Source organism: Citrus clementina, unplaced genomic scaffold (genome assembly GCF_000493195.1).
Source record: "Citrus clementina cultivar Clemenules unplaced genomic scaffold, Citrus_clementina_v1.0 scaffold_9, whole genome shotgun sequence".
Taxonomy (NCBI): Eukaryota; Viridiplantae; Streptophyta; class Magnoliopsida; order Sapindales; family Rutaceae; genus Citrus; species Citrus x clementina.
In genome coordinates, this window is record NW_006261964.1 from 29,037,735 (window position 1) to 29,054,350 (window position 16,616).

General features: G+C 36.2%; 4 protein-coding genes and 1 non-coding gene across 10 annotated transcripts; 1 reads left to right on the forward strand and 4 right to left on the reverse strand.

Moving 5' to 3' along the window:
• Window positions 1-2,616: 2,616 nt before the first annotated feature.
• TRNAC-GCA lies at window positions 2,617-2,688 on the reverse strand. The gene has a single exon. It is a non-coding gene; the product is annotated as a tRNA-Cys (tRNA).
• Window positions 2,650-8,241, forward strand: LOC18032691. Of its 4 annotated transcripts, none has more exons than XM_024183402.1 (14): window positions 2,650-2,889; window positions 2,979-3,126; window positions 3,333-3,451; window positions 3,566-3,653; window positions 3,775-3,926; window positions 4,983-5,129; window positions 5,202-5,306; window positions 5,421-5,532; window positions 6,204-6,302; window positions 6,436-6,473; window positions 6,574-6,666; window positions 6,774-6,857; window positions 7,392-7,541; window positions 7,796-8,241. In XM_024183402.1, the coding sequence occupies exons 1-14, from the start codon at window positions 2,821-2,823 to the stop codon at window positions 7,928-7,930; spliced, it is 1,539 nt and encodes a 512-aa protein (XP_024039170.1). In that variant the 5' UTR covers window positions 2,650-2,820; the 3' UTR covers window positions 7,931-8,241. The 4 variants fall into 4 exon arrangements, with proteins under 4 accessions (XP_024039170.1, XP_006421933.1, XP_024039175.1 ...); XM_006421870.2 differs by having other exon boundaries at window positions 6,204-6,347; window positions 7,796-8,240; XM_024183407.1 differs by lacking the exon at window positions 5,202-5,306 and having other exon boundaries at window positions 6,204-6,347; window positions 7,796-8,240.
• A 25-nt stretch (window positions 8,242-8,266) lies between these two features.
• Window positions 8,267-9,737, reverse strand: LOC18033430 (putative glucan endo-1,3-beta-glucosidase GVI). The gene is made up of 2 exons (XM_006421871.2): window positions 9,609-9,737; window positions 8,267-9,382 (listed from the first exon to the last, which is right to left on the reverse strand). Exons 1-2 carry the CDS (start codon window positions 9,655-9,657, stop codon window positions 8,334-8,336), a joined length of 1,098 nt encoding a protein of 365 aa, XP_006421934.1. The 5' UTR covers window positions 9,658-9,737; the 3' UTR covers window positions 8,267-8,333.
• Window positions 9,738-10,490: 753 nt separating this feature from the next.
• Window positions 10,491-11,456, reverse strand: LOC18032031 (putative glucan endo-1,3-beta-glucosidase GVI). The gene has a single exon (XM_006421872.1). The coding sequence runs from the start codon at window positions 11,454-11,456 to the stop codon at window positions 10,491-10,493; it is 966 nt and encodes a 321-aa protein (XP_006421935.1).
• Window positions 11,457-13,228: 1,772 nt separating this feature from the next.
• LOC18031809 lies at window positions 13,229-15,861 on the reverse strand. 3 transcript variants are annotated; one of them, XM_024191671.1, is made up of 4 exons: window positions 15,708-15,861; window positions 14,408-14,462; window positions 13,529-13,756; window positions 13,229-13,443 (listed from the first exon to the last, which is right to left on the reverse strand). In XM_024191671.1, exons 1-4 carry the CDS (start codon window positions 15,855-15,857, stop codon window positions 13,367-13,369), a joined length of 510 nt encoding a protein of 169 aa, XP_024047439.1. In that variant the 5' UTR covers window positions 15,858-15,861; the 3' UTR covers window positions 13,229-13,366. The 3 variants fall into 3 exon arrangements, 1 of the variants encoding a protein (XP_024047439.1); XR_002907255.1 differs by having other exon boundaries at window positions 13,229-14,032; XR_002907254.1 differs by having other exon boundaries at window positions 13,229-13,756; window positions 13,906-14,462.
• Between the last annotated feature and the right edge of the window lie 755 nt (window positions 15,862-16,616).

The window sequence follows — 16,616 nt, forward strand, 5'->3', positions numbered from 1 at the left end:
TCTAAAGTATTTCTATTACAAAGAGTTTCAATGAGGAAAATAAAAGCTGGTTTTTTACATTTGGCCCATTCCTCCAGCATTTGAACTGTCCGTGGTTGGCCCAGCCCACGACAGTTCCAGCTTAAGACACTCATTTGTCTCGGTGGGCCTGATTTACAGGGCCCACCGCTGGTCCATTTTTTGATTTAAGAGGTAAAAGCAACACTTGGGAAGATGCCTCTCCTTCAGAGCCCGTTTTGCTGTACAATCCTTCCTGTGACCTTCTCCTTTTAGAATATTTAACAATTAATCCTTTATCCATATCTTCCCCAGAATCCGGATTGATATCAAGTTCATTTATTGCCCCCGCAACTTGCTTTCCTTTCACACGAGATAGAGTCTTAGTAGACACTAAGCTGTCATCTTTCTTATTAACTACCCTACTTCCCACGTCCTCGTTCCCCTCGAGGTTTTGAGGGATGGCATACCCGGGATTTGCGGCAAGAATTTGGTCAATTGCCATGGTAGCTGCAAAGTCTCTGTACCTTCCTTTTTCCTCAGCAGCTTCCTCCGGTGGGATAGATCTCAGCCACCGATCGCCGGAGTTCATCGCATTTCTTCTATTTGGTGCCTTCATCCAGTGACCATAGGCTTTCACAATCTCCCCATAAGTGCATTCATACAATTGGGGACACTGTTTTTCAGTATGGCCAAGTAATCCACAAATAAAGCAAAAGATATTGAGGCGTTCATATTTAAAATCCACCCAAATCCAGTCTCCGCCAACCTTCTTTAGCTTCATCCTTCGCTTCAGAGGTTTCCTAACATCTATAGCCACTCGGATACGCATATAGTTTCGCCAAACCCCCATTAAGTTATGCTCATCGGACTCCAGAAAAGTGCCTATGTAGTTGCCAATGTCTTTTAGAATTTTCGCAGACATGAATCCTATTGGAAGGTTATAAACCTAGGTCCAAAATGAGGTAAAGTAAAGTGGAACATTCCTAGGATGTTCGTTCTCCTCCAACCGTTTAACAAGCAGAATAGTTGATCAAACGTCCAAGGGCCTGAGTCAAGAACCCGTTTCACATCCACTTCATGGAAGAATTGAAATAGAAAAAGTGAGGGAGATAAATCCTTAATGCAGACTCCCTTCCCTAGCCTCTATACCGAAGCCATTGTGTTCTTCATGGCAGGGAAGTTAATAACTTTATCTGTAAGAAATCTGCCCACCAGACAGAACCGAAAATCAATGCTCGTTGGACCACCCTCGTTGCCAGCGTCTCCTTCAACAATGAGCCCCCCGTCCTCCTCCTCAGCCAAACTGATATGAGCATAACCATTATTAATCTCGATCTCCGGGTTTCCTTCAGACATCGCCACTGACGAAAGGAGAGAAAGGCAAGAAAACTAAGTAGAAAATTTAAATTATGCAGGGAAGAAACTTGTCATATAGACAAGACGAGACAAACTTGTACCAAGACAAGAGGTTGAGAATCTACCTATTATTCACTCAAAAAATGAGTAAAGCACCTAGAGTGAGATTTTTACTTCGTCCACAAAGTAAACACTATAAATGTTGTTAGAACATTGAGAATGTAATATTAACCTTGAGGCTAGTTTTTAAATAGTTAAACATATTTGTAGTTTTTTAATTAATTTAATAATGAATATTAAAATCTAATAGAAGGGTAAATTCATCCAAAAATATTATTAAATTCCTTTCCTCTATTAATTCTATGTCAAATTGAACAATGAAAATTAAACTCCTCATCATTTTTTGCTCCTTTTATTTTTTCTCCTCTATTTTCCCTTCCTCTCCTCTCTCCTCCTTTCTTGCAACCGAACATAACCTTAGTTCCCGATTATATTTATGCATATCATCATTAGGCAGGCTTCTAATAGAGCTTAATTTACTTAGTTGGTTGGAAGTAGGGGAAAAAATGAATTGAACAGAACATACGTTGTGGGTTTTGTGCTAGCATTTATAGGCTGGTTTCCGGAGCCCATATTTGTTAGTAATTTTACCAAATTATCCTTAAATATTTTCTTTTAGTGGTGAAAAACTATTTGAAAATGGTTTTTATAATAAATAAAAATCGAGCCGTAAAAAGAATAATATAGCAATTGTTGAAAATCATGGTAGGTATTATACCCTGGAGATTACAAAATAACAAAAAAGTAAAAGTGACCAAGACGTAAGGGAAAAATTTTTGTTTCACATTTTCGGAAAGACCACCTATTTGGTGGATTCCACCAAATAATACTCTCTCATTATCTTCTTTATTGCTCTCCCCTTTGTCATTTTTATAATTAACAATCCTAAATGCTCCACCCACTAATTACTATATATAATTATCCTTCCTTTGCTAATGAAAACGCGCAATTTTCATTTTCTCTTGAAAACATGTTGCTCTTGTTTCTTTAATTTTAATCTTTATAATTTAAGCATCATTTGTTCAGATATCATTTTTAAATAATTACTTATATTCGATTCCTTTAAATTATAACATTTATTTCCTCCAATTCATAACAGCAATTACATAATTAGAAGAAATGAAACTGAAAAAAAATAAAAATAAAAAACTAAAAAAAAGGTTGCTAAACTTTATTGAAACATATATATAAAAAATTAGGAGGGCCCAACCGGGTTCGAACCGGTGACCTCTTGATCTGCAGTCAAATGCTCTACCACTGAGCTATGGACCCTGGATGTGGGACGGAGGAAAAATTTCAATTGATTAGGACATGTATTGAACCCTAGAAATCTCTTCCCGCCTCATCAGCCCTCTCTCACGCGTATTGAAGGAGGTCGAAGACGAAAAACAAAAAACGGTGACGATGTTGACAGAATACGGCACCAAGCACGCCGTCCACGTCATCACCAATCACTTCGGCGATCTCGTGGCTGTATTTATCTTATCATCTCATCACTTTTTATGCAAAACTCACAGCTTTTGATCATATATGTAAATCGTTTTAATTAATTACTTTTGCAGAAGGTGTGCGAATGTCTTCTTCGCAAAGGACCTCTAACGAGACAGAACGTAAAGCGATACACAGAACTCAGCGATGAACAAGTCAAGAACGCTTTGCTCGTTTTAATTCAACAGAACTGCGTCCAAGCTTTCACAACTGAGCAGCCAGGTAGGCCCCTGCTAGTCAAAATTTCTAACTTTTTAACCGTACAATAGTTTAAGTTCACTGAAATTTACTAAGTGTTTAAGTTGCTATCTGTACTTCAAGGTAAGTAAACATGGTTTCGGATATAATCATAAACACTAATTTAAAATTTAAGGACATTGACTTTTGAAAATGTAGCGACTGCTGAGGCTAAAATTTTGTCTTTGTAGATGGTTTTGCAGATGGTCCAAAAGCTAATACCCAGTATGTGGTATTGTTTGATAACATACTCCATCGCGTGAGGTTCGCGAAGTTTTTGACAATTTTGTCCCAGGAATTTGATCAGCAAGTTAGTTGTTTCATTTTTTGGTTTCATGTTCATTAATGATATGATATGGGGTGTGTGTATTACATTCAATTTTTCAAATTTTTAATTCTTAATTTCTGTTTATTTGTTTTGCAGTGTGTAGAACTCGTTCAAGGGTTACTTGAACATGGTAGACTTACGCTGAAGCAAATGTTTGATCGAGCGAAATCAAGCGAGAAAGAAGGCAAGTCTGATGAATTACTTGTTGAAGGGGCTTTTGTGCTCAAACATTTGACTCAGGTGATTTCAATTTTCTGAAGTGAAAATTTCCATTTTCAGTGAGTTTATATGATATATTCTTCCAGGAAATCTTGTGGATCTGGATTCTTTACGAGAAACCCTTGTTAAACTTGTGACTGCTCACTATGTTGAGCGCTGCCCTGCTTCTGAACCGCTTCTTATGCCAATATCTGAAGAAGAAGGTCCTGCAAGGAAGAAGGGTTCTAAGTCTGCGAAGGTACTTGCACATTCATGTCAAATTTTATAAGCTGATAAGCTGATGAGTGTTCCTGCGTAGAACAGGAGCAACAGTCATTTACTTATGTGGATGTGTTCTGTAATTATGTGCTGATTAGAGATCAGAGTGCCCGGGCAATCTTTTTCTTCTGTCTTAGCTACGACAGCAGAGCTAATTATCTTATGAAAATTGCAAGAGCAGTATGTACTCTCTCATTGCTGGGAGCATATCTGGAGTTATACTTTGATGCTTTTACATATTATAAGATGTGATCGTCTTTCCCATTTTAGTTTTGGTACTAAAGGCATCATTCTGTATGGGGTTTGCACTGGGCTTTGCTGCTGCATGATCTGACTCTACAAGAATTCGTAGTAAACCTTGTACATCATCAAATGAATTAAAATAAATACTCATTCATTTATCTTGAAAAAGATTATTTGATAATAGATCAAGTGCATTATCCTGTAGATGTCAAAATATAGTTTGCTGAATGGTTACAGTTGTCTCTTTGCAAAATGACTGGTACCACTATATTCAATGTTTGATCATTTAGAATTTCCTTTTGGCTGGGACTGGTTTGTTTGAGAGCTTATAACTATCAGTCAAGCATAAGTAAATGGAAGTGAAAAACTTTACTTTTGATCATCAAAAGAATGAACTTTATTTTCTAAAAGATGTACATTTAGAGTCTTTGGTGTCACAAGTATTCTGAGCTACCTTTTGTTATTGACCTTTTTGGGTCAAGCGGTAACTTGACATGGTATAGCGAGTTTGGTGTCTGAAACTCCCTTAGTGGTTGTATTTGATACTAGTATTGTGTCTATTTCTGTCTTTTGATTTTTGTGTGGCTAAACCACTTGACAAGCCCATTGATTAATTCGTTTTTGCATGTGAGTGGGCTTGTTAGAGAGAGAGCTTAAAATACTATTGTTAGGGCCTTTAACTATCAGTTTAACCTTTTAAGTTAAGAGGTAATTCAATAGAATTGACACATTTCAGTTCTGAAAGTGTATCCATGATTGAGTTAGTCACAATATTTTTCCAACATGTACGCAGAAAATTGGAGAACCAGAAACCATAGAACAACAAGTAGTAGAAGCAGCACTGCCAATGGAAGCAATGAGATTTTCAGTTGTGACAAATGTGGAATCTGATGTTGGAGAAAAAGAGAAAAATTCCAATAATGTGACTCCTGGAGAGAAGGTTAGTCGAAATACTGTTATTCAAACTTGCAACTTTTACTCATGTTTTCATTTGCGCTTTTGTATTTTACAGCGCAAGCATGATGTCTTAGAGTTGGATGAATGTGGAGTGGCAGATGAACAATCAGTTGTCTATCGTGCCAATTTTGAGGGATTCATTCGACGTCTTAGGCATAAGGCAGGTTCTTTTTTCCTGGCTTTTGTTTTAAGCTGTAACTTCAAAATTCTTTTGTAAAAGAAGAATATATCCAGAATAATAATTGGGAACTATATTGTGTTGTCAATATTCTAGGGTTGCATAGACCATGTGAGAGCACATCTAGATGATGGAGCTGCCAATGTCTTAAGTGCTATGCTGCAGGCAACTAGCAGTGCGGAGAAGAAAGTGAAAACAAAAAATTCAGGTTCCTTCATTTCTGAATTAATTGCTTAATTGCTTTTCGATACCTATCATTACCTTCCTTATCCTGGTGAAAAGCTGTTGGTTTTTATTAGTTTCTATTTCTATTAAAAAAAAAGGGAAGAGAGAAAGAAAGCTACTAACAGTTTTCGTGAAGCAATTGAGATGTTCTGCCATTAGGATAATGTGTTACAGTTGGCAGGGATCAGTGTTGTTAAACACATAATACTACATTCGGTTTTGCCTGTTCCGGCCTGTCCAAGCTGTTATATGTATTAGCATTTTGTGAATCATTCATAAATTGTTAGACATGTCTTTTCTGCGAAATGTCAAGTAAGCTGTCTTGTTAGGTGAGGTAACTGATGAAGGATGTTTTCTGCCTGGTCTTTAACAAGATAAAAATTTAGCTGTGTTTATTTCAATTTTATCATATATTTTTTCTTATTCCTAATAAGATATTTATGCTGAAGCCAGCGCTAGCAATGGTGAATCCTTCACTTTATCTTTTTCGGTTAACTATATCTTGGGACATAACGAATTAGTGATTTTAAGATGTTAAAAAGAAATGGAAAAATAAATTACTGCTTAATAACTCGTAGCCTGCTGGTCATGTACTGGTGGGCATGCAGCTCCTTTAGCCATTACTTTTATTTATGATGATGGTAAATGTTGCAGTTCCCTTGTCATTAAGTTCCATTTATGAAGAGGTGATAAAGAGTGAAGCAGGTCGTAATATGACCCTTGATCATGTCAGAGCTTCACTTGTTCAGTTGGGTGAGCTTTCGTTTGTAGATGCATCCAGTGACTCATACAGTATCGGTATCTTATAATCTTTCCCTCATTCAATTTTGTTTTGTTGATTTCTCTATTGTTTGATTTTAATCCACATTCATTTTACTTTGCACAGATTTTGAGAAAATTATTGAAATAGCTCAGAATGAGGAGGTAATTATGCTATATTTATTGTTTTTAGACATTTAAATCATTAGTGTTTCTTTCATTATGGTTTGAGGCAGAATTCTAATAACATTTTTCCACACGGCAGGTGGAATCAGTTGTGTCGAAAAGATATGGGAGAGATGCTTATAGAATATTCAGGTTACTGTCAAAATCTGGTCGCCTACTTGAGACTGATAAGGTAATAATTTTAACTTATGGGTCTGTTCTGCATTCTTGTTGTGAGCAATGTCAAGCTATAATTTCAAGCTATAATAAATTTACGTTACTCATATTATGATTTTGTAGATATCGGATACCACATTCGTTGAAAAGAAGGATGCACCGAAGATTCTTTATAAGTTGTGGAAGGATGGCTACTTGCTTATGGAGGTACACACCTTTTCCTGCTTGTGCTGGTGTCTCTGTGAGTACTCACTGGCAGTAAACTTAATCGAATATGCAATAATTTTTTTTTACCAGTTACGGAGAGTTTTGTTAATTCTGTATTGGTTTTAGAAAACAATCTACAAGCATTTATTTCTCCCAAATTTGGTTTAGAGGTTGTTGAAGATAAGAGAAATTTCATGGAAATATGGTTCGTTATTTGCTGTTTCTGGAGGCCTTATCAGGCACATTATTAGGCCCTTAGAATTCAAAATGAATTGATTCAATTGTTCAAAAGCACCGATCTCATGTAGTTACAATGTTTCAATAATAATTGGCCTTCTGATGGCATTGCATCTTTCCTCGGAAAAATATTGAAAAGATTTCCTGATGATGTTTCAAAGTTTTGCCTCTCTTCATCTCTCAAAAGTACAATTAGAACTTCAAGTTTATTACTATATCTCATGAGCTGCTAATTAATTAGCCTGGATTATAAACTTAAGTTCATGTTCAATGATGTTTATTTATTTATTTTTCCAGAAATTAGTTGTAACTGGGGCCAGACAATCACAGTTCTTATTGTGGAAAGTGAATAGGCAAATTCTCTGGAAGCATGTCCTGGACGAGATGTTTCATGCTGCCTTAAATTTGAGCCTGCGAGTGTCATATGAGCTGGATCGAGAAAAGGAGGTTAGTAAAATATGATGTCATTAGTATTATTGCCACGGCAGATCATATTAGAAACTATGTTTATCCAGTTCGAAGTGAAGGTATCTTTTTCAAGAGCATTCATTTTTAGAATTTTGCTATGATGTGATGAGGTAACATCTTTGGATTTTCAGTACTCAACTTCCTGAATTTTTTACGGGTCTCTTTACCCTGTTGTGGCCATAGTTATTAGTTCCTAACTTGTACTAATTGTTTGTCACAAACACTTGTTTCAGCTCTTAAATCTCCCAGCTGACAAGCGTACTGGACCTCTCCAGGACAGATACAACCGAATAAGAAAAGTCAGGATACTCCTGGAATCGTCACAGATGAAGCTTGACGATGCTATTTTGCTTTTTCATGACTTCTGAACGGATCTAACTACTGTAAAACCATTCGTTTAATCCAATAGAGAAATGATCTTTGTGGATATGCTCATACTGAATTTACAAGGCAGAGAGATGAAGTTGCTAACTACAGAAATGGCGAGGAACATGACTAGTTTGTCTTGCGGTTGATTAAATGACTAAATTGCCATAGTAAAATAGCCTAGTTTTTATATCTATATTTTGTCCCAAAAAGAGCAACTTGCCAAAATCAATGTTTTGCTTTCATGTAAACAATCATCACAAGGAAAGAAACTATTAACACTGCCAAACTTTCACCAAAATTAAGAAAATATACTAGTACAATGTATAATAACGAAATTCCAACAGGTACGACCATATCCATGGTACCTGAAAACTACCCAGAAACCCAGCTACCAAGTGAATCCTATGCAATACTAACAGGATAAACCGGCTTCATATCCGGATAAAACAAGCCAAAATTCTGTTCAGTACCAGCAGGCTTCTGATTCTCATTAAACATGGCAAATATGTAAGCTTCAATGGGAATTGATGGCCTCAACGGCGTGCCCTTTCCAGAAGAAACTCGTTGAATTACGTTGTTAACATAAGCTTTAGCATTGTCCATTGTAGCCAAATTCACACCAGCGCTAGGCCATCCTGTTTCTGACACCACAAGCTTAACATCCTTTCCTCCAACCTTCTCCATTGCAACATATACTGCATCAATCATCGCGTCAAACATGGTGTTGTAATGTATACTCCCATCCGTAACACCCTTTGCCACATTAGCATTCCCCAATGCATAATCAGCATTGATGTTCGTAGGCTCGGCGAAATAAGGAAAGCAAGTGTACACATTAGCAAGCAAAGGGTATTGATTCTGCTGCAAAAATGATACAATCTTCTCCATTACAGCCGAAGCATCCTGACCAAATGTTGCATTTGATGGCGGGTAGGATGATCCCAACACCGAAGTAGCAACAACTGTGCTAACAGGAACATTTACATTGGCTGCTTTCAGGGCATTTTGCATGTTTTGCATCGCATCAAATACAAAATTTGCATATTGCCCAGGAATCACTTCGTTACCGAGGGTTATGTAGCTGAATTTAACTCCAGGAGAGTAAGCCACAACGTTTTCTTGAACAAATTTAGTGGCGGCAGATGGATCTGTTGCGAGGCTTTGCAGATCTTCATTACGGGTTCCGAGGGCGAGTTCAAGGTTAGAGTCCTTCAGGGCTTGCAACACAGCTTGTTTAGGCTCGAAAATTCGGACTTTGTTGATTTTGTTTGATTTGATTAGGTCTATTACTTTATCTGGGGTTGGAAGGTTGTCGCCTAATAGTCCATAATTCACACCAAGACCACCTAGTGATGATGTTCCCGCTGGTGCTGCTGCAATATTACCTTGTGTTGCTGCTCCCACTCCCACTGGTGTAGCTGTTGGTGCATTTCCTTGCGCTAGCACATTAACTACAAGAAAAAAAAAATATGCGAAAGAGTAGTTAACAAGATTGATAAGAGAAAAGCTAAAACAATATTATTCTGATGAAAAACAGAGACCCTAGAATCGCACGCTCACTTTATAGTCAGCGATAAGAACCGATTATGTATGCTCCATAAAGAGATTGACGTTTTTTTATCTGAATAAAAAATATAAGAAATGAAGAAAATATTATTGAAGAGGGATGAATAAAACCTGTTTTCAGGCATGCAACGATGAAGAAGATGAGGACCAAACGAGCCATTGTCTATTATTCACTTTTTCAGGAAAGAAACAACCACGAAGATAGCTACAAAAGAGGTGAAGGGTATAATATATATACAAGACAATGATGCAGTAAAAATGGAAATGATCATGTTCGGAAAATGCACCTAGTTCTTAGGATTAATAGATCTCTAATTTAAAGGGAAATGATCATGTTCACAAATACACCTAGTTTTTAGCATTAATGGTGGCTGAATAAAAGCGTACACGATCTTACGAGCTCGGAGAGCTTTAATTAGGAAATTTTGGATATCCAATATTAGTGCAATCTTTCTTTTCTATTTTGGTTGAAAGAAATTTTTGTGTAGATTAATTTTAAATTGGTAATAACATAATTGAATATATTCATAAACCGAAGATTGATCTCCGTGTTTCCACATATATCCAGCTTTAGCAGAAATAAATATGGTCAACTTTAGTTTCTTTCGGAATATTAAAAAAAAGGCCAAATTTACTTTCACCGTAAAATTGATCTCCTATCTCCTTTTTATAAGATAGAGTCAATTTAAAAAAGTATGGTTAAAATTTTTCATTAACTTCAATTTGCCCCTCCTTAAAATTAATATATCTCTATTAAACGTGCTTATGATATAAAATTATTGTCGATAAAAACTTAGGTTCCCATGTGTTTGAACATCATTATTTCATCTTACGTGTATTTTTATTTGATTAGTTTTGATACCTATATATTTTATACTAACTTTAAATTAATGAGTTTATTAAGTATTTTGGCGAATTCAAATATACTCGTTATTAAAAGAATCTCATGTCCATACACAAGCTGCCTGCCCAGTCTTATTATAATCAGGCAACTTATACAATATTAACAGGATAAACCGGTGTCATATCGGGATAAAACAACCCAAAATTCTGTTCAGTACCAGCAGGCTTCTGATTTTCGTTAAACAACGCAAAAATGTAAGCTTCCAAGGGAGTTTCCGGCCTCTTCGGCGTGCCCTTTCCGGTCAAAACCCGTTGAATCACATTGTTAACGTAAGTTTTAGCATTGTTGGTGGTTGCCAAATCCGCTCCAGCACTCGGCCATCCTGTTTCCGAAACCACAATCTTCACACCATTGCCTCCAACTTTTTCCAATGCAACATACATCGCATCAATCATGGCATCAAACATGTTGTTGTAACTCAGAGTCCCATCGTACACGAACGAAGCATTTGGATTCCCTAGTGCGTAATCAGCATCAATAGTTGTAGGCTCGCCAAAATAAGCAAAGCATGGATACACGTTAGCAAGCAAGGGGTACTGATTCTGCTGCAAAAACGGCACAATCTTCGACATTGCAGCTGAAGAATCCTGACCAAACGATGCATTTGATGGAGGGTAAGATGAGCCCAACACCGCATAGGAAACAACCGTCGTAACAGGAACATTTACATTGGCTGCTTTCAAGGCATTTTGCACGTTTTGCATGGCATCATATACAAAATTTGCATATTGTCCCGGAATCACTTCGTTTCCCAGGGTTATGTACCTGAATTTTACGCTAGGGATGTATGCTAAAACGTTGTCCTTAACCCAATTAGCTGCAAAAGACTGATCCGTCGCCAGTTGTTGTAGGTCTTCGTTTAGGGTTCCGAGGACAACTTCAAGGTTGGAATCTTTTAGGGTTTGTAATACACCTTGGTAAGGCTGGAAAATTCGGACCTTGTTGATTTTGTTAGATTTGATTAGGGCTATGACTTGATCTGCTGATGGAAGATTGTTGCCTAATAATCCATAGTTCACACCAATCACCTGTGCCCCTACATCAACTACGTACATACAAGTAAAAATGCACGAAGGAGTTAACCTTAGTGAATTGATCAAATTAGATTGGGAGAAAACTTATGAAATAAATGGAAAAGCCTGAATTTCAATTTTCAAGTGTCAAAACAGATGATATTAAACATGTTAATATAGGAACATTAAGAGATTAATGTTGAAGAGAATATGGAACCAAGTAACCAACCTGATTTTAAGCATGCAATGGCGTAGAAGATAAGGACAAGGCGATTCATTATTGTTGATTCACTTAACTAAGCTGGGCATCTGAAGAACTCTAAAGATACAAAAGCCACCCAACAGTCTAATAAATAGGACAATCATGCACTGAAAAAGGAATAATCTCGTTAAAAAATACAGCTGGTTTTGTTTGTGTTTGTGTTTTCTGTTTTATTTATTTATTTATTTATTTTGGTGGCTTGTTTTTCGAGTTGAAGAGATTTTGACGTATATAGCTTTATTGAATTGGCAATGGTCACACTTTTGGAATATGGCCATAATTTACTAATTCATATCCGAGATGTATTATGAAATGAAGAGTATGTAAAGAGAGAACGACACTTTCTTTCTTTTTTTTTTTCGTATAGAAAATCTTTACCATTTGTGCCCATTAGGTTTGAGTTTAGGGGTTAGGGCTGGCAATTTAAGAGTTTGGGTCTGACTTTTTTAAGTCCAAGCCCATTAAAGTAAAAGTGTAAGGGTTGGGTTTGGATCGGGTTTGAACTTTTATTTTTTATTTTTAATTTTTTTAAAATTATTGTAAACTTAAAATGAGTTAATAATAATTAAGTTGTTATAATTAATAATGAATTAAAAAAAATAAATATTTTAAAATAAAATAATAAGTAAATAAAATGAAGCAAGTAAGAGAATTAAATTTTTAGTACCCGATTCTCTAATTCAAACATTCTATTAATTAATTAATATTTAAAAGAGAGTTTAATATTATAATTTTAAACTTTTGATTCATTATTGATATATAAATTAGGAATTTAAGTTTTTCTTTTTATTTTTTCATTATTTTTAAATTTAAATTTATTATTCTAATTTATAAATTTATTTTTCTAATAAAAAAAAGACTTGGAGTTGGTCCAAATTTTTTTTCCTAAACCCTTGTTTAGGCCTTCACATGAGAGACCCGAGCCAAAATCCTTACGAATGAACCGGATCGGAATAGGGCCGACTCAAACTTTTTTACCATCCCTATTAGAGTTAATTGAGCAAGCCTAATACCTGAATACTGATAAACTGAATACTTATAACGTGCGCACATCACACGTCTCAATTCTTTTTTTGAAACATCACATTAACCTTTTACTTTCAACGGTATACATTTTCCAAAATATATATTAAAAGAGACCAAGTAGTAAAAATTTTTGAGATAAATTCTCTCCAAATAAATTTCATATTACTCTTTTATGAATTAAATATCTTCAAATGGCTCTTACTTTTAAAAACTTCAAATTATCTCTATATTATATAGGAGTGAATTGATGAATTTGAGGTTTTCAAAAACAAAAAAGAATGATTTGAAGATAGTCAATTCACAAAAAAAAGAAATCATCCGATAATAAAACTATTAAAGAGAAGATCATAATTTATATCATTCAGCACAAGCTCGGGAAGATACATGCTCTCTATCTATATTACATATATATGTGTTTGATTTCAACTTAAAATATTTAAAATGATTTGTCATTTGATATAATCCCTGTTCAAAAACAGCACAACCACCTTGCATTCCAAAGGCGGTTCCATTGAAAATTTCAAAATTCTGTAATCTGTAAACCAGATGCCTTGTGAGAGATTGGCTCTTCAAAAATTCATTCAAAAATGCTATAAGTATCAGTAATGAATTTGGAGAAAGAATAATTGTGTGTATCTGCTAAAGCGCTTTCTATCCATTTCCGTTAGCAAAAACATACTGATCCAGGCCATTTACTTGCTACACTGTGGTAGGAGACACTATCGTCTTTGAAAATATCAGCTGCATTGGGCATATTACTTATATTTCTTCTTTTGGGTATTCCGAAATGACTTCTTACTTGCACCATAATAAACTGGATTACTACCTGAAAATGTGATGAAGTTCCAACCAATAGCTGACCCACCCACTATATAGCTTTCCCGAGGCTGGCCAATTTCATTGAGCTTCTTATTAGAGCTGAAAGGAGGTGTTTGAGGCTTCTTTTCAGTCGACTCATCCAGGGACTGCTTTGGTTGAAGTAAATCTGATTGTTCTTCCTCTTGCTGTATCTCAGCAATCATTTGTTTGTACAAATTTACCATGACCTTCATCTCTGCAAGTAGCAATTACATGTCGTACCAACTTACCATGAACATTTTGAAAACAATACAGGGCAAGTTCATCTTGATAAATATGCATACAGTGTAACCTTGTAAAAGTCGGAGGAAACTTGGTAAACTTTAACATAGAGCATTGGCTTACCTGGCCAATTGCAGCTTTAGTAGTATAACTTTTGCATGTGCTTAGAAGCTTATCAAAATATGATATGCATATTATAACCTATTGTTGGAGGGTATCAAGCTATTCAGGTCTTGCTATCTCATCAAAGCTGATTCAATAAGCATGATCAATCTTACAAAATAAAGGAATGATAGCAGTTGGAGATGAATTGATTTATATCAGTAATCAGGAATGTTATCATTAATAGTATTCAGTCAATTCATAGTGAAACATGTACCCAGGTCATGCAAAGTGGTAGCTCATAACATTGCCAAATTAGGCTTTCTTTGCTCAGAGCTTTGATTCTGGCAGGAGGATGCTCCAGCAGAATCTGCACGAGTCTTGTAATTGTTTGCTCTGGTTTTGTAGCTTACAAGCTTCCAGGGGTAAAATGCCCATGAAATCCATGACAATGCAAGCCAACAGAGCATTGTATGGCTACACAATAGCATCAAATTGGAAATATATGTATGAGGGAACTCACGTAGTTTAATTTCATTAGCTGCTTTGCTATTCCGAAAATCAGGTGTCTGAAGAACCTACATATGAAACATAATTAGATGCAGATAGGTCTATAGAAAAGAAGAGGAAAAAAAATGGCAGAAAGAAACAAATTACAACATCAACAAGGAACAAATACTGCCAATGATAACTAAAATGGGAGTTTTGCCAAGACAAGAAGAAGCATATTGCAAGTAGCAATAGTTAAAATGTTGAAACATTTTGCATGAAAGGATTAAACGCACATCAGAAATCAACATATGCGCATAAAGAAGTGGTTAAAAATGCCAGAAATGACCATAAGCGCATGTTAGCTCCATCCCCACATGTACCAACATTAAAGGGATCCATAGTAGATTAATTATTTAAGATACTTTAAAATGTCAATCCCATGGAACTAAGGTTCTCCTAATCGGGTGGACTACCATCTAATGCGTCCGCTAACTGAAACAGGGGATGTCAACTAAACCCACCAAACTTTAGTTAATGATTAATCTCCACACTCTTATATTGTAGACATCCCAAATACAACATATATTCAAAAGTCATTAGTAAAATCAATATTCTCCATTCGAAGATTATGTTGCTACTTGATAAAGCCTAAAGGCGCATATCATTGCTCATGTATAACTGTAGCAGTACTGCAAAATTTTGAAGAACACTATCAAAACTTTTTAAAAAGTGATATTGACCACAAAATTTGGTACTTAAATCCCCTTTTACAGAGTTAGTAATACCATTTCACAGAACCTGTGGATCAAAAGTCATATCCCAAACAAGCCATAAGGAGCAGTGATCTAGTTGGTTTGCGTATTCTATGTATCTCATCCAAGCGTAATTCAAAGATTCTTTACTCTATTAAAGTCGTATCCAGTTCTAACACAAGACGAAATATCAAGAGGGTTTACAAACATAAACAATTAACCAAATCAATAGTTGCTGAAATCAAAAGAGAGCTGGACAGTGGGTGTTATTTTGATTGAGCTGGTAAAATCTCCTGGGATGGTCACAGAGGTCCGAGGTTCGAACCTGCTAACAAAAGTGGGCATAAACAACAGTAACAATGCACTAAAACTTCAAAGTTCATACAACCAGAGATCAAAGCAAATCAAATCACACTGAAAATTGTGATCAGGTCATACTTAAGAGAGATTAATGAAATTTATACCCAAAACAAAAACAGGGCCAATTAAAAAGTTAAAAAAAAAAAGAAAAGTAACCCAATATGCAGGAAAACTACATACCCATATAGGTAGATATAAATAAAAATAAAAATATGACACCTGAATGAAGTGGGGACGAAGTTCACGAGCAAGAGAGCGGATTTTGAAGTAAGCAGAGTTGTAGAGGTCAGCATTATGAGCGAGCTTTCTTTTATTGGAATGAATCTGCATCTGCTGCGGGTCTTGCGCTGGTCCCATTTCTGCTTTCATTTCATTTGCCACCAGCCTACCGTTTGGTGTCTTTGTTGCGCTCTTTAAAGGGAATGTCCCCTGTTTTACGAAAATGACCTTCAACCGCCCAAGTGTCAAGTCAGGGAATGTACCACGTGTACCGCCAAGTAAGAACACCGTAGAAAAAGGCTGAGATGGCAAAAAAAGTTCGATGAGAGTGCTGGACCTGGGCTGTATGTCAACTGGTAGGGCCCGGCCCAAATTCTCGTATCCAATAATTTTTGTTAATAAATATCCATGTGTTTGTAGAAGTAGTGGGATGTCCGGCTTTCAAGGCGGTCCGATGGATTCAGAACTACCAAAAACTCTTCCTCATCCTGTTGAGGATGACTGATCAATGAAGAAACCGAGATTCAAGGACCAGGAGGGGATTGAGGAGACGCTTCCTGCTATGTCTTTTCAAGATAAACTACTAGAGGACCATCAAGCAGAGGAGGAGGAGGAGATGATGAATAGAGAGGAAGATTTAAATGTTGATGACGAAGATGTTGTCGTTGAGAGGGATGGCCAAATCCCATCGATTTCGTTCTCACAAGGGTGCATGCACAACTTGTGAAACCGTGGCAGAATACGGTGATTGTTAAACTTCTCGAATGGATAATGGGTTACAGAGCACTTTACAATCGGCTAGAGACGCTATGGAAACAGTCGCAGGGTTTTACAGTGATTGATCTTGAAAACGATTTTTATTTAGTACGGTTTAAAACAGAATTGGATGCACATTATGTCCTCACTCAA

What these genes read in the sequence shown, in the direction of transcription:
- LOC18032691 (XM_006421870.2), top strand. Translation starts at nt 2,821, where the DNA reads ATGTTGACAGAATACGGCACCAAGCACGCCGTCCACGTCATCACCAAT. An exon ending in TTCGACGTCTTAGGCATAAG is followed by an intron (nt 5,307 to 5,420) that starts GCAGGTTCTTTT and finishes TCAATATTCTAG; the next exon opens with GGTTGCATAGACCATGTGAG. An exon ending in AGCTGGATCGAGAAAAGGAG is followed by an intron (nt 7,542 to 7,795) that starts GTTAGTAAAATA and finishes CACTTGTTTCAG; the next exon opens with CTCTTAAATCTCCCAGCTGA.
- LOC18033430 (XM_006421871.2), bottom strand. Translation starts at nt 9,657, where the DNA reads ATGGCTCGTTTGGTCCTCATCTTCTTCATCGTTGCATGCCTGAAAACA. An exon ending in CGTTGCATGCCTGAAAACAG is followed by an intron (nt 9,383 to 9,608) that starts GTTTTATTCATC and finishes TTTTTCTTGTAG; the next exon opens with TTAATGTGCTAGCGCAAGGA.
- LOC18032031 (XM_006421872.1), bottom strand. Translation starts at nt 11,456, where the DNA reads ATGTACGTAGTTGATGTAGGGGCACAGGTGATTGGTGTGAACTATGGA.
- LOC18031809 (XM_024191671.1), bottom strand. Translation starts at nt 15,857, where the DNA reads ATGAAAGCAGAAATGGGACCAGCGCAAGACCCGCAGCAGATGCAGATT. An exon ending in AGCTAATGAAATTAAACTAC is followed by an intron (nt 13,757 to 14,407) that starts GTGAGTTCCCTC and finishes TGCTACTTGCAG; the next exon opens with AGATGAAGGTCATGGTAAAT. An exon ending in GAACTTCATCACATTTTCAG is followed by an intron (nt 13,444 to 13,528) that starts GTAGTAATCCAG and finishes TGCCCAATGCAG; the next exon opens with CTGATATTTTCAAAGACGAT.